Below are 24,910 nucleotides of genomic sequence, written 5' to 3' on the forward strand. Positions count from 1 at the left end.
TGGTTGGCATATAAGCAGTGGCTTATATGCCAACGGACTGTGGCTTCAGGACCTGGGCCAGCAGCCCATATTTACAGATACAATCTGAACGTCTACAGATGCCAAAGCGACCATATACAACCGCTCAACCTATGCACTCACCTGCGGCGGTGCGTTGGAGAATGCACTGAGACAGAGCTGAGCCAACCCGGTTTAATGCATGTAGAACACACACAGCTGATTCTTCACAATATTTTGTGTACTTGTTGACTACACTGACTACCTTACTGCTTTAATGCATACATATCCCATCACAATGCACCAGCTGATTGATACAACCACACAAGTGCGCACGCCAAGTTAGAATGCACACGCACATCACTGTCAACAACAATGAACACGTTTAACTCTGTTTTCTCATTACGCTATAATCCAAGTTACTGCACATAAAGCATATGATAACACCGGCATCTCACTCACCACTGCTGTCTTCAACAGATAAGCATTTTCACTAGTAGCTCATTCATTCTGTGCTGAATGCGGTCCATGTGTCATTAAACCCTTTGCTAGTAGCCCAACATTTTAGGACAGCTAACTTAAGTAACAAATGTAAACTGATCCTCTTTAAAAAATAATCTCATTATTTGTCCAAAAGCATATTATTTTTTCCTTCCAAACTCTGTCAAAAGTGAAACCAAGCCAAGCAAGTCTGCCTGCGAATGGACAATCTGATTGGTCAATTTTAAGGTTAGGACCAGCAGCTTGCAGACAGAAGGTCCAAGGAAAGAGACCATTTCCAACATGTAACCACCAAAACAACACCAAATCTGACAGGAAACTTTAGTTTTCTGTTCACATAACATTAATCCTTCATATTTAAGTTATGTTTGAGAGAATTTTAGATCTAAAAAAATACTAAATTGTAATTTACGACGGAGTATAAGGGTCAATTAAATAAAATAAATTATCCAGGCGCTATGAGAACAAAGTCGTAGCATTTTGACATTAAGGACGTAATTTTATGAGAATAAAGTCATAGTACTACCAGAATAAAGGCTTAAAATATTACGAGCATAAAGACGTAATTTTATGAGAATATAGGCTGCTGTGCGTGAATAAGTGACCAGTGCGTTATGAAGAATTTGGAGCATTTTGTTCAGATATAGCGATTTCTTCCAAATCTGTATGGTTCCTTGGACTAAACAAACTCAAATGCTTGCAGTGTCCCTTCAAAGTACTTATACTGATGATAGTGTGGTGATGGTGGACTAAAAGACACAGTATTTCATCGTGTGTAAACCCCAGTTGAAAGTTTATCTGAACAAAATGCTCCAAATTCTCCATAACGCATAATGCATTGGTCACTCATTCACGCACAGCAGCCTATATTCTCATAAAAATATGACTTTTTTCTCGTAATATTACAACTTTTTTCTCGTAATATTACGACTTTAATGTCAAAATACAACTTTATTCTCGTAGCGCCCGCATAATTTATTTTATTTAAGTGACTCTTATACTCTGTCGTAGTAATTTAATTGATGTAATAAAATGATTTGTTTTTACAGTTTTTGCTGAAATGTCAGAGCCTAGCTGGCCCAGACGGCATATATGGTAGGCTGTATAATCATAATCACAATTTGTCTGAGCAGTACACTTCAAAATGGGGTTATATTGTTGTAATAACCCAAAATCTAGGATAAGCCTGTGATAATCCATTTGTAAATTGAAAGAAATAGGTCAATAATCCAAACCTCAATCCAGTCATCATGGTTGTACTCCAAACTGCCTTCAAAGTCCGCTGTCAGCTGGGACGGGTCCACGATTTTGGTTAACCCCTCTAAAGAGACCATCACCGTCTGAAACAAAAACATGAAATGCATTTATGAAATTAATGGCATCAGATAGAAGCTTTAACTTAACTTAATACCACAGGTGAAATTCGAGAGAAGAATGCATAGTGTTGCTGTAATGCCCAGTTAAAAGGCGGTGGCCAATAAACTCTACATTCCTGAGCTTTTAAGGAGCTTTCATGTTATCATTACTAAGTAGGGAAAACATACATAGATAAACTCATGGTATGCAAAAACAGAAACAGATGGTTCACTTAGAAAATCAATATGTTGTTTACATTACATGGCAGGCAAAGGTAAACATAAGGTCAATGTATTTACATTTTATTTGGGTTTGTATTATTATAATCAAATCATAAATAAAAAAAATAGTCATCTTATTCTTAATGGACACAGCTAGGTGCTTTCTTGAACCCATTTCACTCCCTAAATGCATCACCATGTCCTATATACTGTATGCTGTTTCCATAGTAACAGGGTCAGAACTAAATATACCAGCAGCAGATGCCCACACGGGACCAAATCAAACCACAGCCACTGCAGCAGTCCAATTAGAAATGCTAAATCCTGAACTACTAACAAAAGTTGAAACTAATACTAGTTTTATTTACTAAGTAATTTACAATATTGTGATTTATCAGAAGCACTGGAAAGTTATATTAGTATAATAAGACAGAGGAGTATCATAGCAGCATGCTGTAGCCACTGCAGCAAGTGCGAAACATTTTGTGAAATTAATTTCACTTTGCTTTAATTACAGCAGTTTTCAGTCATTAACATGGTAAGCTTGGTAATGAACAAGAACTATGCAACAAAGTTTAAAAACAATTAAACCTAAATAAAAAAATTTAAAAAAAAATTATGAAAATGAACATTAAAATACAAATAAATAAATAACAGAAAGACAAAGGTAATTGACTTCACCCACCTCAAATTCAAACTTGGAGCTGCCAAAGTTCGTCCTCTGCTTTTGCCAGAAGTTGTCCGGTTTGATGATGAGCGCAACGTGGATGCAGGATGGGAAGGATTCCTGGAGAATCTTTAGTAAAGGCTTGATGCTGTCCCACTTGGAACCACGCATGTCCACAATGACTGTGAATCCATGTCTGGCCACTTCCTCGCTACACAAACAACAATGAAGAAGATTACAATCTCTCAGGACAGTTGCAATGAAATACAAACTCATACATAGCCATACGAATGTATCAGGCAGCCTTGCAACTATATCAGTGATGACTATGCAAATGAAAAGGCTGACAAATTCAATATGATGCGAACGTTCCTTGAATGTCTGGCAGGAAAAAAGCGATTAAAACATCTTGGCGTTAAAATTTCCACCGGCGCTTACCAGGAGACCTACTGTATAAGCCCATAAAAGGTTGTTTCGCCGCATTAAAGGCTTTAATCTGAATATGTCTCGCTGGGAGACAGAGAAAGACGCAAGGCCCGCTGCTATAACTCACTCTGACCTCACTCTCTGAAAACACATTGGCCGCCAAATGGGTAGAGGAAAAACAGAGCAGAGAAGAAGGAGGCTGGGGAGAGAGAGGCTATGAAAGAAAAGGGGGCAGGAGGAGAAATATTTAGACAAATGAGGGAGAGACTACATCCAGAACAAGAGACTGGCCTCTTTTAGTAAGATACTTTAGAAACTACAGCTGCAATAAGCTATTACTTAATCAATTGATCGTGTATCGAGAAATAGCAGAAACATCCAACAGTTGATGTGGAGAACTTAAAAGGCAACAAAATGGTCAAATGCTAGATATTGTCTAACAGTGTGGTCTAAGGGGGAAAAATCTGTAAGTATTTGATGATTCAGTGGAATTTAGTTCTGAAAGATTTACTATTACAAACTGACCAATCTGTTATCATCCACAAAACATGAGGTTTTTCAGTTCAACAGCTAGAGTGAAAAAATAACTAACAGTGTGTGTCCAATTGAATACTTATACAAATCAATAAAATGTCTCTATTGTGTCCCTTATTACAGCGGGGATAAACATGGAAACAGAACAAGCACGAGCAGCCTAAGCATCTGAATGAAGAGGAAGGAACAGCAAAGAGGAGAGAAGGGAGTTTTCACAGTGATCCAAAATAATCCATCCCAGGCCTTTGTAGCCTCAAGCAAAGCTCCTGCGTTCTTTAAATCTAACCAAGGTGGGAAAGTCAACCGAGGAGTCTGTGTCAAATTAAATCTGGATCAGACGGGGGGCATAGCAGGCCAGACCACATGCATAATATAGTGATTCTAACCTAGGGATAGTAGCCAGGTAGGCCACCAGTCTGCGAAGGTCTTCAGGTCGTATTCTGTCATGGTTGCTTCGTGCTGGAAAGGTTAGGACCGGACCCCCACGCCTGTCTCTGCCGCCTGGAACACACAAATCAAATCCATTTATGTCAAAACAATACTACTGCATTGTGCAGAGAGAGGAGCAGGGATTAAACCTGCTTAGATCATAGTCGCCAATTTGTGAGTCATTGTGCAGTGACTACAGCGTTGAAGGTTAAATTATCATGACGATGACAAGACCATTGTTTTAATGCATTCACACAATGGATACAAATTAAAATGATGTACAAATCTCACAATTACAGCTATAATGTAATTAAAACACAATAAGGTGAAGGTTAGCACTAGTGACAGACATATTAGAATTAAAAACTTAATATAATTAAATATGAAATGTCATAATGTGATTAATGTCAACATGCCTGCGATGCTCTTTGGTCAACCAGGCAAACTGCAAAAGTTAGTTTCATGTACCAGTCACATGGCTTTCTCATTTTAGGTTCCAAATGCATTTGTTTTAATGTTTGTTTTAAATAAAAGTTGACATAATACGAATAGTTTGAAAACTGACCTGATAAAAAAGCAACTTTCTCCTTCAGAATGGGAAGCACATCAATTGCCTTCAGATCCTCATTGCGATGAAACCCTGAAACACAAGAAAGAACAATTAATACCAAATGTAAAAACCTCGATACGGATATAGATTGTTGGACCTGTAAACTGGAGAACAAATTCCTCAAAAAGAGACTTAAATATGCCATTACTGGTTATTATCTTGTCTTTCTCAAACAAAAGAGGATGAACAACTTCACATCAAAATGCTGTATAATCTATAATCAGTTCATAATATTGATTTCATTAGGAGGTTTCTGCAATGGCCCAGCTCTATGCAGGACACCCACCCCTCTTGCCACCTTTCATAGCGTTGTTTACTGAGTGGTAACTTGTTAGTCATTTAATCAGCACTTGTCACCATAGTCTCGCCTGATCTGTTACGGTATGTTCTTCTAATGTCAGATCCTTTCCCTCGCCTCCTCAACAGATGGCACATTGGTTAATACCAGGGACTGAGATGGAGTCACCACACTCATGCACACTGACATGCATGCAGGCACTCGTATGCACACGCATGCACGCACACACACACACACACACACACCCCGATCAAGTGACTTTTATTTATCGACATGTGCTTTAATACAGTGGCAAGCACATGTAACCCAGGCACCCTCTCACTGAACTGGAAAATTCAACAATATTGCTAACAGCTACAATGCTCTCATTAGTGAACAATACACATGAGCCTTGATAGTGACAAGTGTGTGTTTTCAAGTGGAAAATCAGATTGGACACAACTGGAAAAAAAAAAAAGCTCAGTGTAAAGTAACAGAATTACATCTGTTATTATTTTAATTTCAATTGATTATAAATATAAACAAAGGCACTGAGTTGACAGTTGTGCAATTAGCATTTAATCATACTGAAGGAATGGAAATCTATTAGACAGCAGCTAGTTCACTGAATCATCTACACATTGAAAATAGTGCTCAGTAGTACCTTTGAGCAGCTATATAAATTATATAAACAGACTGGAATTTCCAATTTCAGATCTTACAGACTATCCAGGTTAGACAAATTTAACAACCTTGCATAACAAAAAGCTCTCTATATAACTTTATCCACAAACAACCCACGTAAAGCGACAGTAAATGAAATTATATTGATATGATTAGTGATATAAAAAGTAGTTCAAATTCTGAGCAAAAATGCAAAAAATAATCTACTTTGTTAATTAAAAGAAAACTGTGGTTTATGATAAGACATTAAGACAATACACACAAAGTGAAAAGGAAAAACAATTACAATATTTAATGTTTTTAATAGTACTTAATAAGATCCATTTCCCCACAGGCTGAGTGCTGGTTGACAACACATTAGCTCGGTGCGAGAGGAGGCCAGACAATCATTCCTCAGATAATGTGACACCCAGCTGAGATGGGATCAGATCGAGAAGTCGTTAATAGTTTCATTTGAGACACACTATCTCTTCACATTTCCCATCAACTTACCACCGCAGCTGCTAAACTAAACACGCTACTACATATCATACACTACAAACTTTTGCTTTTCTGTTGACAATGGCTGGGATTATAATTCAGGTGTTAATAGACCATGTAATTAAAAAGACAAATTAAATACAAAACATAACAATGTATCATCCAACCTTATATTGACCTACATAACTTTTAATGATAAACCACTTAACGTTGATATCCTTACACACATGTGACTACTTAAAATATACACAACACAAGATACACATCATGCAGTTTATCAGAATGGAAATGCCTTCACTCTAGGAGGTTTAAATTTCGCAATAGATAATGATACAGGAAGAAGAGCATCAAACTTTCTGAAGAGCCTAAGCCAAAGCATTTGTTAATTTGATTCTATATGTGCAGTGCCACGCAAACCCATATGTCATTCAATTGATTCAAAGTCAAGACTACACTGTGATTCATGAAATCCTACCATTGCTACACACGACTCTCTCTCTTCTCTCTTCACTACAGCAACCCTCATTTACAAGTCTGCCGAGCATGAAATAAAGCTTTTCAATCACACACTGCTTGCTCATAACACATTCATAATGAGAGCAATCCATTTTACTGGCAGCCAGCTCTGTGGCCGCTACAATGAATGGAAACACACTGGGTTACTTTACAATTTTTACCGGAAGCTTTTATGATTTTCTGCATGGAATTTTAAAGAAAGAAATTGTATGGTTAGAGGCTTGGGCGTACGTGCTACTAAAATGCAATGTTTTTGAGATTTTGTGTTTATCAATATTAAATAGTGTGTTTCCCTATTTGACTGATATTTAGGCCTAGATCTAAGTTTGTGAGTTTTCAGACTGTTCTCTCTACATCGAGGTGTTGCGAAAATTTGTTAGTAGAATCTCTGCAGTTCATACTTTTTTGTACCTTTACATGACTCCAGCAACAAAGAGCCAGACACAGAGTATTCTGTACAAATACAAGGCACAAGTGCCTCACTGGATACAGTGATATAGATTTTATATAATTATAGGATTTCTATAGTTGCATGCAGTCCCTTTTTAAATGTGACATATTTCTCATACCACAGGGACCAAAATACTTGGTCATAACACTGTAGCTTGGCCATAACACTGAAAAAAGAATTTTGTGTAGTAAACGTGCTAATGCATTGTATTGTAAAACATGCCTGCAAACACTGGATACAGCACCTTATAAAACTTAAGTGGCTTCTCCTCAACATATTTGAGGTGAGCTTCTGGTCACATAAAGAATATAGCTTCTATGCTGGGACATGCAGGACAAAGCACTAGCATAGATACAGTGACCAGTTTTCTATACCTCTATGAGTATCACAAACCCAACTCATAATCCCAAAATAATCCCAAGTGGCTGTTTGTGTCTAGTTTGTACAATGTGTGTGAACAGATGCTGTGGGCACACACAACCAATCCCAAGCGTCCAATCCACAGACCACAGACCAGACAGTGCAGTGCCCCTGTGGTCGGCCACACTGCAGGATGCACTGCCACACCACTGCCCCAACACTACCACTCTGCCCTATCACCATGAAACATTCAACCCAAAACTAAAGGTACTTTAGCTTGTTACATGTGCTGACCCAACTGGTTAATCTTTCAGAGAGTGGATGAAAAAACAGAACAGTTTCCGGTTGTGGTTGATAACAGTCATTACTGTATGAGAACAGGAAAAATGCTGTAAGATAACATTCAGACATTACTCATTAGAAATACAAAGAACTGATAAGATTTCAATGGGATGTGATATAGTAGTAAACTTGTTAACGGCATTTAAGAAACACCAATATATAATACATTAAAAAAAACAAACAGATCATTTGTAATCCTTAAACTGTCTAAACTACTTAACACTAATGCATGATAGCAGTCTTTATTTTGGCATTTACCTTAATGGTTAACATCTTGCTGATCCACAATTTTCTGCGAGCCTACATGGAGAATTTTTGTCTAAAATAACAAAAAAAAAAAAAAAGTCAAATCTGATTTCTCCACTCTCCATGCCTGAATTTTTGTCATATTTTATTCAATTTGACCACTTTATGTTTTTTCATTCTCCTCCCTCATTCATATGTGATTCTTCTTCCAGTTGTCAGTGGGTCTAAGCTGGTTCTGGCATAGGGCCTGGGGACTGTGGTTAGCTCCACTTTCATCGGGTTTCTCATATTGTTGTTAGAGTGTGGCTTACAGCAAAAATAACACCGTGCTCCTACCACAGCCCCTTTGACCTGGCTGTAACCCTCTGAGCACAGCAAAAAGACGAACTGCTATCAATGCACCGTAACAAATGGGAAGAATAGGAAACACAGACTACAGTCCCACAGTCCAGTTTTGGGCTAAAATGACACCAGACCGGCGCCTTCAGACAAAACACCACAATTCCCAAGATTCAATTTGAGTTGTTTTTTTGAAAGCAATGCAATGTAACCTTTGCTCCTTTCTGAGCACCATCTAAAGTTCATGCTTTAGAGGATAAATTTTGAAAACTGCAAAAAGGAAGAGCCATAGTTTGTAAGAGTAAGAGTGATAGACATCATGTACATTTTATAAACCATAAATAACAATGTATTTAAAGAATAATTTTAGAAAACATAGAAATGTATTTATTTTTAATTTACTCTACTGCTACCATGCAATCAGAGGTTGACGAAGAATTTATAATAGCCTACTACTTATAATAGTGAGAATTTAAAAGTTTCGTAGATGCTATGTTGTCTTAATGCCGCTGAAATAAGAGTAAAAACAATTTTAAGGTCCAACTACAACAGGCCCACTTGTTTTGTTAGGTTTTCTTGTAAACAGTGTTAAATGTTTGACTTTATTCAGAAACGACTTACTGCTGTGTGAGAAATAATGCATTTGCTGAACAGTCACAGTGCACTGGGACTTGGGGCTGCTGACATATGGATAAAGCTCCTACCAGAGTCATATGGCAGGACGTGTGAACTCAGTTTAACTTGGGCCACAAAGCTACACACGGCGTCAGCAAGTTAAATGATTTTACAGTTGGGAGTTATAAAATAATTGCTGGAATTACACTGAGTGTATCCTCGTTATATAACCATGGATCATTAATGGTTTGGACGACAGATATAAAATAAACGGTAATAAACAAAAATGCAGAAGAAGAAATGCTTTCAAGTCTCATGCACATATTTACCATATGTTATGTATGTGATATTATGTAATTGTTGTTTATGGTTGACCTTGTTATAACATGACTCCTGACTTCACGTGATGCAATGAAAGTGAAAATAAAGAATTTACATAAAAATGACAGAAAATAGAAAGGCACAGGTTCTGAAGTCACAGTGGCTACATGGTAAGGGCATACAGTTGTACACTGTGCGGCGGAACCACTGTGTCGGTTGACAGACTCAAAAAAGTATAGTCTGTATATGATGAATGGGCTTCCTTCATAAATGAATAAACATTTTGTGGAGCAATGTTAGTAAATGCATTTCAACAATACAATACAAAACATATTTTAAAAAGTCTGTGTCTGGTGGTATTGTTTTACAGGGTGTTTGTCAGTAGCATTCCTATATATAGTGGCAATAACAATTGTAGGGGGAATTTGAAATTTTTAAACCTTTATCAACACTGGCTTGACTCACACATTCATCTTACTAGAGAAGCAGAAGGAAGACATTTTAATGAGTTTTACTGAAAAAGAACAATGGGTTTATCTGTCCCAAGTGACTTTATAGTCACTGCAGCTAAGAATAAAAAGCTGACAATTCAACTTCACATACTTAAGAGTACCACTCAAACAATTTTACATAAAATTATGTGTCCAACTCCTTTAAGAAAAAACAGTTCAGTCAAATCGATGAGTTGGAGGCGAGGAGTGAGCTATGTAGGCTATAGTTCTAGTTTTAGCAACAGGCACAGAAATATTAGGGGTCCACTGGGTATTGTTTCCATGTTGCAGACTTAACTTTCAGCAAACATGAGCTATACAGTTTCCTTTGGAGCCACATCTATTTATATCATACTGTAACTAAAACAGTATGCAGTGACCTATATGCAGGGTAAATATAAAACAGGTCAACATCAGCCTTGTAAGGTGGCAGAATAAGGAAACTTATTTGCATACAGCCACAACTCTGTATAGATTTAGCTCAATGTAGGTGTACTTTCACAAAATGAAACCTGGTATTCATGTAAGATCACAAACCCACTTGAAGGATCTTCGCAAACATGGCAACCTTTTATTTACACATAGGAGACTAAATTAAATAATCTTCAGGAAACCTACACTTCTTTGGCATTGAGCACTGATATAGTCAACACGAGAACCCTTCTTATCATTTACTGTAGAATAACAATAATAAAATACAATACCTGAAAGTTTTATCAGAGTTTTTCCTGCCTGTGCGAACTGCCAACTGTGGTTATCGAGAACAGCCATCTTCAACCTTCAACACGAGGGCCAAAAAACATTCTTTGCTCTGTCGTACATCTACCATGATTCTACTGACCCATTGTGGGATAGGCAGCAGCTAAACTGAACTACAGTAACGGCACAGATCGGCACCGCCCGGCCACACACAACGCCAAAGAAAAACCAAGACACTGCCAACTCCTTTTGCCTACACCAACAGGCTTTTCTTCACTGTCCCCCCCAATGTCACCAACCCCTCCCCAAAACAAGATTTACTAACAACCTCTGTTTTGGTTTGAATAGTTTCTCTTTCCTGTGTTTGCGCCCATACAGTACCAACATACTCACAGTCTTGGCTAGCCACATAGTAGTGCAGTCTTAGGACAAAACTCTTAAGGAGGGTCCAGGGGAATGTGCAATAACAGCTAACATGCATTAACCACCTTTTAATGTAAACAGATGATCGGACAGCAGAATTTATACTCGGGGATTCCCAAGACCCGATAAGTATGCTGAGAAGATTTTTAGAGCAGATTATAACTTTTTACATGCAGCTGTTTAGGGCTGAACAATTTTGTGATTTTCCTCATAGCAGGTTGAGATATATTCTGATCGCTTTTCTTTTGAGCTATATTAGCCAACAACATACTAACACCATACATGGAATTATTTGTAGCACAAACATTTACTGTGACAAAGCAATGACATATTCAAAACTGTATGCAAAGAATGAGTATATAAATATAATGAAAGTGACCTATAATATCTAAGGTTTTGGGTAACTGCTCTTGTGCTAATGGCTTAGAAGTTATATTCAGAATAGTAGTCATTGTATGCATTTGTATATGTCTTATTCAGTCAAAGGCCAAATAGCACCATTAGGCACTGTTGAAAAATCAATGAAAGCCTGTGTGTCCGGTGTCATGTGCAGAGTAGACAGAGTACAGTCTCACAGAAAAGCCAGCTGAGTCACATCGACACATCAATGACCAAGAGAGGATAGCAGGGCTTAATTTGAGTCGGAAAAAAGACTGAACAGTATTCGGCAACTATTAGAGTGTGTTCTGCTAACTCTTTTCTTTGATCTGGTAAATAGACTGGAGTTAAACTTTTACATTTAAGGTTTTGAATAATATAAACACAGATGAAAGGGGAGGGCTGCACTCTGATGCTGAAAGCAGGCACCTAGGATGGCATCCAGAGTGCATGGTTACAGTGGCAGGTGCTGCTGTGACTTGAGTTAGATTGAACATCCCAGTGCGACACATGTATAGAAACAAACAACGACAAATTATACGGCCTTTTATATTGTTTAGAATTGAGTAAGATGGTCAACTGTGTTGCATTTTGGCATTTCTAATTGCTTACACTCACCTATGCTGTGCATTCCCATAAAGTTTTGACCTTGTATGAACACAAGCCCCAACGTCTGATTTACAAATTAAGCACTGGAGGAAAGTCCTTTGTACTCACACTGTGCCACCATTGTGTCTAAGCACCACAAAACAGGCCAATCAACCGGCACAGAGCAAACACCACATATCAGTGTTCAGAGAAAGCAACACGTCGAAATAATCAAAAAGTGCATGAGAACTTTATGCCGTTTTTTTTGTTTAGTGAACAAGAATATAGAATGGAATATGTTTATTGTCTATTGAAGTAGAATGTATGTTTGGCTTATCAGCACATTAAAAACAGCCCTAGTGAAATACATGAAGTACAAAACATTGATTCACTTCTGTGGCTCAACTCAATTATTTTCATTTCCTGATGCGATTAATGTCTACAGCACAGGGGACAACATATTTAAAAAACAGACCTTGCTGTCAGAGTGCAGATGCTCTAACTGTGTGTTTAATATGCATTTTACAATTTTGTTTCAAATTTTAAATATTTCTTTTCTTCTTCTGTAGAGTCCAGTGATTGTGGGCTTCAGAGTAGACTTGGGTAATGTTTCCGGGCTGTCAAAGGCACACACATACAGTACAATCACATAAACTGATGAGGCTGCAATTGAGAAGCAAGCATGTTTTGTGATGGTGTCAGTCTAATCCTGGAATCAACTTTTTTGCAAAACAGTAAACAACAACAACAACAACAACAGTGATGTCAACTGACAACCACTGGGCACAAGTTAAGCTTAACAGGATAACTGCCAACTCAAAACCAGGCCATTACCTAATAATCATTTACTGTTGATAATTACACCAGAAGCTGTAAAACAGCTCTTAAAATGTAAGCTTTTACTGAATAGCTGAGATGTGATTCAGTTTATTCCACTGAAAAAAAAGATTAACAAAAAAAGACAAGCTGAGTCAAAACAAGTAAACAACAAAAACATAGTTATGTATAAACAACGAGCATGCCATGTGCTAAACAAGTAGTTTGAGGATTTGGTCTAAAAAACAACCAAATTTGGATTTTTCTGTTTGTGCACCTGCAAGCTTGGAGCTGAAAGCAGGACACTTCCTGTTTACAAGCTCAGCAGTCAGAGTCAGCTCCTATGGGAGGCCACATGCAGCGCCATGGAGCATCTGTACATTATTGTTTCATTAAGCGTGTCTGAGTATCCAGGGAGAACTTTGTCAAGACTGTTTACACAGCTATGTATTCTCGTTTAGAACATACGTTCACAAATTTCAAATTGATTTACTTAATCTTCCAGATACCACTATGATGCATTACAATATTGCAATATGTTAATTTGCTTAGTTGCCAACTGTGAGAGAGATAGACAACAGAACCTCCTCCAGCATGATGTTACAAGTTGCAAGTGGTCAGTATCTATGGTCAAATATGATATAGGGGTGCCATTAGGCAATAGGCAAAGCTACATTTATTCTGTGTTAACTCATAAGGTCTGTTTTCCTCCATATTTACCATAAAAACATTCCTCCTCCCTCTTCTTATCTTTCTCCACTCTGTCACTTCAATCCACTATGAATAGATTTTCACTAGACTTGTCCTCAACAAAGACCAATGTCCTGTTGAGCACGCATACACGCATACACACAGCAGTGAGCTACGGGCTATGGCTCCATTGCTTGTGTCCAATCCCATGGCTATCCACTGTTATTACAGTGCTCAAAAACAACTGGCTTATGCAAACCGCCAGACACAGGGCTGTGGTGGAATATGTGACTTACATGCATGGATACCCATGTCAGGCTTGCACAAAGAACAAAAAAGGCAACATGGTTAGTCTTTACATCATTCTGTCTCTAATGTAAAATGCTGGTACAGAAAATTACATTCTGCAGTGCCAAAATAAGTAAACAGCAGAGAAAAGCAGGTTTTACTGGCAATAGTAGCTTACAGACTGTTACAAGTTGATTTACTGTTATACGCAGGCTTGAAAAGTCAATCGACATTGCTTATTTTCATATTTTTGTCCCTGTTTTCTGCAAGAGTGCTACCTCAATTGGATAAAAAAAAAAAAAAAAAAAACTTTAAAATGCCAGTATTGTTTGACGAAAAGGAATTCTGATTTAGGATCTTGGGACCATTTAATTGTAGTGTTTTAATGACTTGAGGTCTAGGCGGATAACCACATTTGAATCGTGACTCCACCCAAACTTCCTATGAATGGCGTTTCATACATCAGAATACAGGGTTATAATGCTTGCAGAGTGTCTATGATTCGCTATGGAATTATAGTCACTCACAAGCTGACACTAATCTGCCAATCAAATGTGAATATGTAATAAAAATGTATGAGCTCCCAGGGAAATAAATGTGTATATTGCAGAAGAAGTATTCAAATGAAAGAACTGTTACTTCTTATCACAAATTTTGAAGATTTTTGAAGAAAACTAATTTTCCAAATAAAAAGGTAAATTGAGATTTCTCTAACAAGTGTTATGACTATGATTATTACAGGCTACAAATGTCTTCAAAACATGCTCATATAGAGTTCAAAAAGTCATTGAAGTGTGAGTGTATTGAAAAGGGATCCGAAGAAGGAGAAATCATTCCTGACCTTCAAAAACTCATGAATACATACTGACAGACTGGTTTAATTTTCAATGGGTCACTAGACTTTTTCATGGTCAAGAGAGGCTCATCTCAACAAGGAAGAGGCTACACGCTGTCACTGTAAAGAGAGTGTCAGCTGCATTATTTTCTCTTTGATGACCCAGAATGCATAGTGTGCTTAAATAACAAACCCCAGTTGTCCTATAGAGATATGTTTTCCTGTTATGATTAACTAAAACAGGAAGGCCATTGGCGCAGGGCATCATAACAGAGAAGTAACCCTTCAAAGGCATGTGTATTTACCAGAGATTGCCATGTATAGGTCCATATAACAGCTTTATAAAATGGCACTGCAAACCACAACAAACACGCTGTATTTTTATATATCAAAGCTCAAGTAACTAATGCAGAAATGGAACGTTGTAATTTGTTTCCAGATACAGCTTCCCTTTTAACTTTAATTGAAAAAACTAAAGCTGCCTTTTATTTTCTCATAAAGAGTGACATAAATTATATTGGTGCAGATGAAAAGACTTAGATGTACTTACTGACCCAGAAATGTGAAATACTGAATATAGAGAAAAGATATATTTGCTCCATTAAAAAGGTAAATGTAATAAACAATATTTTAACTTTAATGTGTGTTATGCAATTAAGTTCTTCAGACTTTTCCTAATAATAACATTATAAAAAAAGAATGCCAAATTTGGAATCTCACTCTCTTCGCTAAAAAAAAAAAAAGTGACACCATCTGACTCATGTATGTTCATTACAGCAGCACAGACCCAAAATAGACAATTGCTTAAGTCAAGTTTGAGAAAACCAAGTGAGGTCATAGAATATAGATACATTTCACTATCACAATAATATATTAACTATTTTTGCTGTCCATATTGGTAGCTCTATTAATGCACAATATACTCACAATGTCCAGTTGACAGGATCTGAAGGGACATGTCTTCCACTTGTCTTGCTCAAGGGTCGATAAAAGCATGTAGCATGCAACGTATCAGTGGATTTCCATCAGTGCGCTATGTTACCGGATGAATGGTGGTATGACGAACCCCCTCCAAGACTAATATATATTGGGATCAAGTATCCCATTTACTACCCCTACCTCTTGTTAGCTCCATCATTGCTAACAGTGCTGCTAATAAACACCTTCAGCTGCTAACACCTACCACAGCATTCATTCAATCATATTGTTTGCACTTAGATGGCATAACTATACAGAAATAATAAAGAGCAGAGATGCACTGAAAAGTAATTCATGCATAAAGACGTTGAGTTACAATGACTCGAGTGGTTTGGCATTGAAACATATAAAAAATTAATATACTTTCCATTTTATATAGTGATGTATACAGATATAATAACACCTCTTTAAATAAATCCATCCAGCAGCACAACAAAAATCAGAGAGTATCCAAGAAAAATACAGAAAATGATCCAGATTTATTCCTGGAAAGGCCAAGCATTCTTGTTATCCCCGAGTCAAGGAGGAACCAGCACTCACAACAGCATCGACCCCCCTCCAAGCCCTACCTAAATGAGCTGCAGTCCCGCCCATGTCATTTCAAGAAGGTGATTGGCTGAGGCTCAAAGAGGGAGAGTACGGTGATTGGTCGAAGCAGTGGAGTGAATCCTGAAATCCTTTGCATCAGTAAGCTCAAAGAGAAGACAGTGAGGGAGGACAAAGATGAGGATGGAGAAAAAGAGGAATGATGGGATGGGAAAGGGAGAAGGGAGAAGAGAGAGAGAGAAAGAGAGAGAGGGAGAGAGAGAGAAGAGGGACCATTGAGATGTTGATGATGTCTATGAGAGGACAATTTTAAAAATCAACCCCAACACTGTGCCATTATAATATGTTGCATAATACAATACAATATACAAGATGCTCTATAAAACATCTGTTTGCTTCTCACATCATTAACTGGGAGTGACACGATTGGACAAAATACAAAACTACTCCCAAGTATGTATTGCTATGTGTAATCGAGTGAATTGCTGACTGTAAATATGAACTGCATGGGGTTTAAAGTGGGACTTGACACTAAATCAACCTTTTTGTAAACTGTATACAAGGCATTTATGTCTATTATTCCTAGTCACATTGAAAGTGAGTGCCTCCAATAATCACTAAATTTCAGAAGTCAGTGACATCACAGACCTCTGCTGTGATTAGAGCAGGGATCGGCAACTCGTGGCTCCGGAGCCGCATGTGGCTTTTTCGTCCTTATACTGCGACTCTGCGTGGCTGGGAAAATAAATTGTACGTTTAATTGAAGTGTATTTTATTTGTGTTAGTTCTTTTTTTAAATTGTAGTTCTAAATTGGAAGATTATTGTGATCTTAAATATTCAAGTAAAATGATATTTTATTATTTTTCGTCACTCAAAATAAGTGTCACACTCGCGGAAGCTGGTATACCCGCCAAAACGCCTCCCAAAACGCATTTGCAGGTGTTAAGTCAACCTCATCTGGAGCTGGCTGACAAAGATATGTGGGTGGTCCAAATTCAAACGCTTGACAGAGGATCTTGAAGATGTTGTCATATCAGAAGGCGACTCTTTTTCAGAATCACTAATGGAATGATACTGAGAACCTTCCAAGACTGGACAAACTTGTGTTTAAAACATGGAATCCCATCCCACACCTACATAAACATGAAGAAATATGCATTTGGAGTCCTGTCCGATCTTTGGATCCACATATGTATGTGAGCCGCTATTCACCATCAACTATGTTAAACACCGCTCACACCTCACAGATGACAGCTTACAGTCCTGCATAAAGATGAAAGCGACTTCTACAGCTCTGATTTGTAGATGCTGTGCGTAGTGGTTCAGGAGCAGAAGTCCCATTAACCAGGTAAAATAAATATTTATGCAGATACTTTGTTTCATGGATTTCATAGGCAACACACTATCATTGTTTATACAAAGTGTAAAGGTAAAAAAACAAAAAGAATATGTACTGTGTATCTTCATTTTAGATGTCAAAAGTATTTAAGGCTTTTTTTCCGGGTCCAAAAGGCTCTTTGGGTGTTAAAGGTTGCCGACTCCTGGATTAGAGTATGCATCAGACACCTGTCTGCAGGGGCAGAGTGCGTGCCTATCAAACCAATAACACTGTTCCTGAAATGTCCAGTCCCTGCACCTTCTCCCACTCACTCTTCCATTTAGACTTCCAGACACAGCCCTTTTTAAGTATTAAGAGTGTTACTTGACGTCTCTTATCACATATATAACATAATCATTTGTTAATTATTGACATTTTTGGAGTCATTCATTCACATAACAAACCATGCAGACTGCAAGGGGGCTATGTGGTTTCCATTACGAAAGACTTTCTGCTCAAGAATTTAACCCATAACTTCCTTGTTGAGGCTTTGAAAAATACAAACTCATTCTTCCACCATGCACCACAATTGTTGACATAAAACTTTGCACAAATTGTCATTAATACCTCATGTAAGCTCAAGTTGACATTTTTGAATGAAAACATATCTTACCCTAACAATAATAATAATCAATAGTATAACAGTTGAAAGTGTGTTATTTGAAGCCAGCCAAAGAGATATCATGATGTTGATATCCAGTGACAGGAGGATGTAAGCTGTGCTCTTTGTAAAACCAACTGAGCCAGTGTTTTACAGTGGAATCTAATTAAGGCCTTTCCGACCCACACACACACAAACCAAGCCAAAACACATGCTCAGGGGGTGTGATACACATAAGTCATCCGAACCAGGACTGTGCTGCAAAATATGGCACTATTTCTGAAGCCTTTTTTTGACCGTTATATTTGATCTTTAAGTTTATTTAAATCCCGATTTTCCAGTAATTTAATTTAGTATGGTGTTTACACCACAGCAGGTACCACACAAAATATACTTCAATAAATTCAGTCAATGAGGAGGACTGAAGTTTTCAAGTTTGCCGTTGAAAGCTCTCTGCTGTGCTGCCTTGTTGGCCTGGATTTGCAGAAAATGCCTAACTTCATGCACAGTGATTATCCAGTGGCATTCAACAGGCCAATGAGACAGTACCAGTTCATCAAATCATGTGATCCGAGTAAAGGTTCAAGTAAAGTTAAGCTAAGCCAGCCTCACAGTTCACAACAACAAGTCAATGAAGCAGTGTCAGGTTTAGTCCTCCCTGCTCTGGCCTCTGTAGGGAAGAATAAAAAGATCCAATGAACCCCAAAGAAAACCACTTCCTCTGCTCCTTCAGAAGTATATGAGTCTGTGTGCTGTTGTGTGACTGTCTGCCTGTCTGTCCACAGTGCACATGGTTAGCATTCAGAAGTCAAATTCAATAGGAACCACACAGCGAGCTCTGCATGAGCTGTGCAAGAGAGCAGCTGAATTAACTCGACAGAAATATACTGGAAGAAAACAATGGCAAACTTTGGGATGAATAAAAGAAAAATACACAGCTATGTTTACATACGTAGAAAAAGTACATTAGAAAAATAAGTAGCAAATAAAAAACTTTCTGATGTCTTTAGCTTTAACTTTTTATGTATTTGCAGTAGAAACATTGTACGCAGTGTATTTTTTAAATGTTGTATTGAAAATAGTACAATGACTCGAGTACACAGGTTTACCTAAGTTAGTATTGAAATAAAGTTTGAATTTTAATATTGTATTAACAAGCATTTTTTAAAATTATTTTTACATGCACCATCAATGCATTTTTGTGAGATTCTTAATATGCTCTGTGCATTTGAGTACAGTGTATTTTCTTCCCTGGCAAGGAATGTTAATACAATAATTCAAAACTGAGCAGGCAAACAACAAGCTATAAAAAATTACTATGATGATCATCCAAAAGCCCGATTATGTGCATTGAACACAAAGAGGTCATGGTTAGATTCAGAGCACTTTTGGATGACACAAATTTACAAATGATTGGGTTAAAGCTCCATGATTATATATTTCTGACATCAATCATTTAGGCCAGTGGGCACTTTGTCAATTGCTTACACTCATCTCTGACCTATTTGGACAACATAAGGTCAAAAGTGTGCCAATCATCTGGCTGATACGACTCTATACAGCAAGCTAAAGCTAGTCAAGTGGAATATACTGGGAGTCAGCTAATTTACATCACAAATAATTGCAAAAGTCAATATAGATATAATTAAAGTCTAAACTTGAATGCTCTTAAATGTAAAAGAAAACCCTACATTTCATGATACCACATACTGAACTGTATAATCTAAATCTGACCAGATACCCGGGCCACATTTGTACATAATAATCAGTGTATTACTGAAAAGTATGCTGTCCCTGTTTGTTCCCTAAAAGCAGCTCAAACTCACCCAAGTGTATTTTTAGTATTGGTCCTGGGGGTATCTGGGAAGTGGACCCACAAGGTCATGGTTGCTATAGTTGATGCCACAGAGGAAGAAAAGCCTGATGGAATTGGACTCAGCAGAACAAAACATTTTACTTAAGCGGTTACAGTACATGGTGTTCTTGCTTCTCACTCACATAATAATACTGGATATATGTGCATCCATGGCACACAGCCAATGTCATATTGAACCAAGCCAACCTATCCAAGTGTCAAGATTTACTTTTGATTCACAGAACATCTTGGAAGAAGTGTGCCTGGGAATATTCGGCAAGATGCAAAGTAGGGCATAGAAGCAATGCATTTTTCATTACAGTGGCTGTAAACACATACCTGAGGTTTGAGTTGGGCCATCCAGCTTGGAGTCACATTTTGGAAGTGAGCAGTCTGAAAAAGATCAAATGAACAATAATAAGCATAAAAAGTAAAATATAAAACAGTGGAGATAGTATTGTGTTTACATGGACTTTATCAATGAGACAGAGTTAATGCTCTGTCTTGTTGATAAAATATTCTTCATGTGTGACTCTGTGCACCATTTGATAAGGAGTGAACCATTTTGGATAAAGCCAGATACCAGATCTTATACGCCTGAGGAATTATCCCAGAATCATGGAGTGTGTAAAGGAGATATTTTAAATCTAATCTAGCAACAGTGTTATTATAGCTTCACTGTTCACTCTTTAAGATGAGTTTTTCTGAAAAACACTGACAACTGTTTGACCTAGGATACAGAAAAAGAATGGGACAGCTTAGTGCTTCAGTGCCCTTGCTTCCTCTGGACACCCTTCTCAAGCCTAGCATATGCTGCTGTAAGGATTATAGAAAGCACCTGTTCACAGAATCTTTGCCTCCAGAAAAAACAAAATCTAAGTTGTTTGGTTTATATACATTTCAAGTAAATGTCTGTATTTGTTTAACATATTTTTAGTGATTGTGTAAAATATTGCATGTCACAAATAATCTTGGAATAATATAATGATTTTTTTTAATGGTTGCAAGCTACAATAATACTGACAAACCTAAGCCTGCTAAGAAACGATGTAAGCTCATGGGGCAAAAGGCATTTCAAATTTGGACAACCTATTTTGTGTGAAGCCAGAGAGGCCAAGCTGCTGTTTAGCCTGCATAAGCCAAAGGAGCACCAAGTTGGCAGTATTCACACGACAGGGATCAGAGTCTGGTGCTGCCTTCAAAGCAAATGGCAATGTTACTTTGTGTTACTGTGTAGAACTCTCTGTATGAGACAGAGGCTGCAGTTTCTGTTGGACAGACTGAACACAGCTGTTAATAGAGACTTGCACAAGCTTATACATGCATGCAAGCACACTGCGGGGAGCACTTTGATTTGACCAAAACTAATGCTAGGTCTTTTTTGGAACATTCCTTTCATTTGGGAATGAGGAGACTGCTCATAGGTAGTTGGAGTGGTATTTGTAATGCCTTTGAACAAGTATAGATTTCTCATTTGAATTCCCAATTGTGAGTTATTAACCAAATAGCTCTGGTTCACTAAAAAGGAAGTTGATGATTAACCGAGGGAGTTTGTATATGCTTCAGGTAACACGATGTGGGCAGTGTCCACAAGAACAAGAACTTATACATCCTGACTCAGGATATGTGTGGCTGGAAATGAGCTTCCTCCATGGAGTGTGTGGGCTGTCTCTAGGAGAATGAAGAGCTCAGTCATTCACAAGGGTCTTGAGGATAAAAAAATGCTCTTTGACATCAAACAACACTATATCTTCTTCATACAGGATGCCTTCTGGACAAAAACCTACAGCTCCGCGCTTATATACTGTCACTCTTTACTTGCTTCCAAGAAAGTGGTTTTAAACATTTTGAAGCTGTTAGTCTCAGAAGCATAAGGGTCACAACCTCACGGCTTCATTTTCAAAGACCTATACTTAAAGAGGAAGAGACATGGGGGGCCTACTTCAAGTACTAGATCCAGATGCTTCTAGTTATGCCGTAGACAAGGAGAGAGGATATATGTCTATGGAGTAAAGCATTTAGACATCTGTTGCAGGGGGGGGGGTTGAGAATAACATCCACAATATGCAACAGCATTTGATTTTAGGGTGCTTGTTCAGTTTTAGAGGTACTCTATGTGACTTTTCTAGTGGAGAGTCTGTCACCAACTTGTTTCCATGGAGAAGTGATAGTTTTGCTCGAAATTCTTCCAGAGTATGGCATGAAACCTTTTTATCTGGCATGTATTCAATTACAGGTGTTTTATTGCCTTGAAAAAAACATGAATCCTTCCTTACTCTGAGCAGTTACAGGTACCGATAACTTCGCCTGGTGATGTCAGCTACTTATTTCCATGGAGACAGATAAATAAGATCATGCAGTGAAACATTTCAGGCAAATAAATAACATCTTTATGGAGACAAGCAGATGGGGAACTCTCCACCAGAACAGTTACATATTTGCACATATTGCACCTTTAAAGTAAGATTCTAATGAAGTAACCCAAAATCACTGAGTATTGCTTAAATTTGTGCGCAAGTGTGACAAGAGCACATAGCTAGCTCTCGGATTTATCTTACATCAAATAGCGACACTATTGTCCTGCAGTTGTACAATTTACTGGCCATAGGTATTCTGTTTCCCTAGTTTCCACACACCTGTCCACCAGTGAGCCATGCCATCTAGGTCTGTCATGATAACAAAATTTGAAGCACGATATATTACTACAGAGAAATACCACAATAAACAATAAAACTGAACCTACCACTAACACAAAGCAGTATAATCCCAGTAAACCAATTTTAAAATAGACAGTATTATTAAAAAGCATGAACTGTAACAAAAAAATAGCAGAACTGAAGCAATAATTAGTTATTAAAGTTACTTATTCAACCCTCTACAGCTCAAATCTGATCGTATTATGACAAAAATAACAACAATCTCCACATTATTGCACTGAAAAGTCCCCAGGGTAAATACTGAGCCCAAAAATATATCGTTCCAGCTTTAGATAAGTTGATATAGAAATTATCACGTCCTCAAGATCCCATCTCTATAGAGAACCACTGGAAACACTCAGGGGCAAAACCCAAAGCTCTGTTTAGCTCAAACCCTTTAACACTTAAAACGTTACATGCAGACTTCAGCCTCTACTTTGAAACCTTTAGATATACTCTTTCACTCAGCCCTCAGTTTCATAACAGGTGATGAATTTAAAACCTATCACTGTACACTCTATGAAAAAGTAGGTTGGCCATCACTATTTGTCAGAAGAGTTTATAAGATATTAAGAACACTTTATAAGATGTATTTATATAAGGTACTACTTGTTAGACTGCCTGAATATTAGACACTGGGCCGATATTTGCGCTTTTCATTGCTTTTATATCAGCTTTCAATCTCCCAGGACAGGCCAATATTTTCTTTAGTCCCACCTGCTGCCTAAAGAATACACACATTACACAGCTCTCTTAAACATTTGTGGTAAAGAAGGTTGTGGGTGATTTTGTAATAAATTAAAGTTACATAACAAAACTGGCCCTACATATCGGTTTATCAGCCATCAGTCACTTTGGATTCTAAACAGTTATCAACCTTTAAAACCTTTATCAGTCGATCTCTTGTTAATATTTCACTTGCTTGTTGAATTTTGATAAAGGAACTTTTAATACTAGATGACTGCGATTATGATTATCTATGTCTATAAACTGGCTGCATTAGAACTGAAATCGGGAAAAAAAACAAAAAATGTTTTGATTATTTTTCTTCCCAAAGAAGGAATATATTTTTCAAGGACATGTAAAAGTGGATAGACTGGTGTCACAAATGCACTTTAATAATCTGGTGATAAACATTTATAATCACCACCTGCACCTGTTTTAATAGTTTTAAATGGACCTCTGTAGTTATTTATTTTGTTTGTTTTTTGTTTGTACTGTTCTATATTTTAACAGGTCACTCATAAAAGTGTCTGAGTTCTCTCACTGGGCTCTCTGGGCGTGTATGAATAAAGATAAATAAAATACAAAAACTGATTAAGACAAAGCTAAAGGTACAACTAGCACCGCTCTATGCCATTCAATATTTATACAGAAGCGCTTTCATGCAAATAACATTGCTGCATTTCAATATCACTGTCCGGTCTAATCATATCAAGACACAAACAACCAGAGGTGCACTGTGATCAGCCCCTTTGTCAAACGTGATTACCTTTTGATATGGGGATCTGATTGCAATCATAAAGTAAAGGAAAAACAAGACACTTTTAAATTCAAGACAGTGGGCAAAGGTATGAGGTAATGAGTGGGAGGAGAGTGGAGGAGGCGACGAAAGCTATGAAAAACGCATTGGGATGAGTGGGAGTGTGCAGATGACTGATAGAGCCCTAGCTGATATCAGATGGGGGATTTGCAAGAGACACACAGACCAGCCCACAGCCAGTTTTATGACCCGCAATCCTCCGATGTGGCTCCATCCCTGGATCCTCTGCTACCATCTCTCCATCCCCCTCTTGGTTACTTCCAGGGCCTGAGGCAGTGTGGGTGGGAAATAATGATTTATTCCTCAACGTGTGTGCATGTGCCTGTGCGCTCAAGAGGTAATCACACTGTCCTGGAGGCTGCACTTAGCATCCTATAAACACATTATCTACCTATTGGGAAATCTTATGAATGGTGAAAAGGGCTGGTATCATTATGCCCAAGGAAGTATTTAACCAATTGCACCAAGTGATCAATATCCAACATGCTGTGCGTTTAGGTTTACATTTGGTTGAGTCCGCATGTCCTATTTGTGTGTGAAATGCTCTCTGTGGATACTTTTTAAGTGCCCTCAACATTGTAAATTGTCTCCTGTGAATAAATATGAAAAAGAACAAATCTAGCACTATTGCTGTATCATTGCAAGCAAGAACCAGGTCAGCACTTTTTCATCTGCATTTGGTTTTGTTTATTTGTTCAGATCAGTGTTAATGACTATGAGACAGAAATGGGC

At 37.8% G+C, this 24,910-nt stretch overlaps 1 protein-coding gene across 1 annotated transcript in view; it reads right to left on the reverse strand.

Annotated features, from left to right (window-relative positions):
• triob (trio Rho guanine nucleotide exchange factor b) overlaps window positions 1–24,910 on the reverse strand; it is a 67,824-nt gene that overhangs the window by 39,084 nt on the left and 3,830 nt on the right. Inside the window, exons 2-6 of the mRNA XM_033981712.2 lie at window positions 20,279–20,332; window positions 4,697–4,771; window positions 4,089–4,203; window positions 2,761–2,953; window positions 1,734–1,838 (exon numbers count right to left, since the gene is read on the reverse strand). Of these exons, the coding sequence (XP_033837603.1) occupies window positions 1,734–1,838; window positions 2,761–2,953; window positions 4,089–4,203; window positions 4,697–4,771; window positions 20,279–20,332 (542 nt within the window). The remainder of the gene's footprint in view (window positions 1–1,733; window positions 1,839–2,760; window positions 2,954–4,088; window positions 4,204–4,696; window positions 4,772–20,278; window positions 20,333–24,910) is intronic.

The sequence above is a fragment of the Periophthalmus magnuspinnatus genome, chromosome 16 (assembly GCF_009829125.3).
Source record: "Periophthalmus magnuspinnatus isolate fPerMag1 chromosome 16, fPerMag1.2.pri, whole genome shotgun sequence".
NCBI classification, from domain to species: Eukaryota; Metazoa; Chordata; class Actinopteri; order Gobiiformes; family Gobiidae; genus Periophthalmus; species Periophthalmus magnuspinnatus.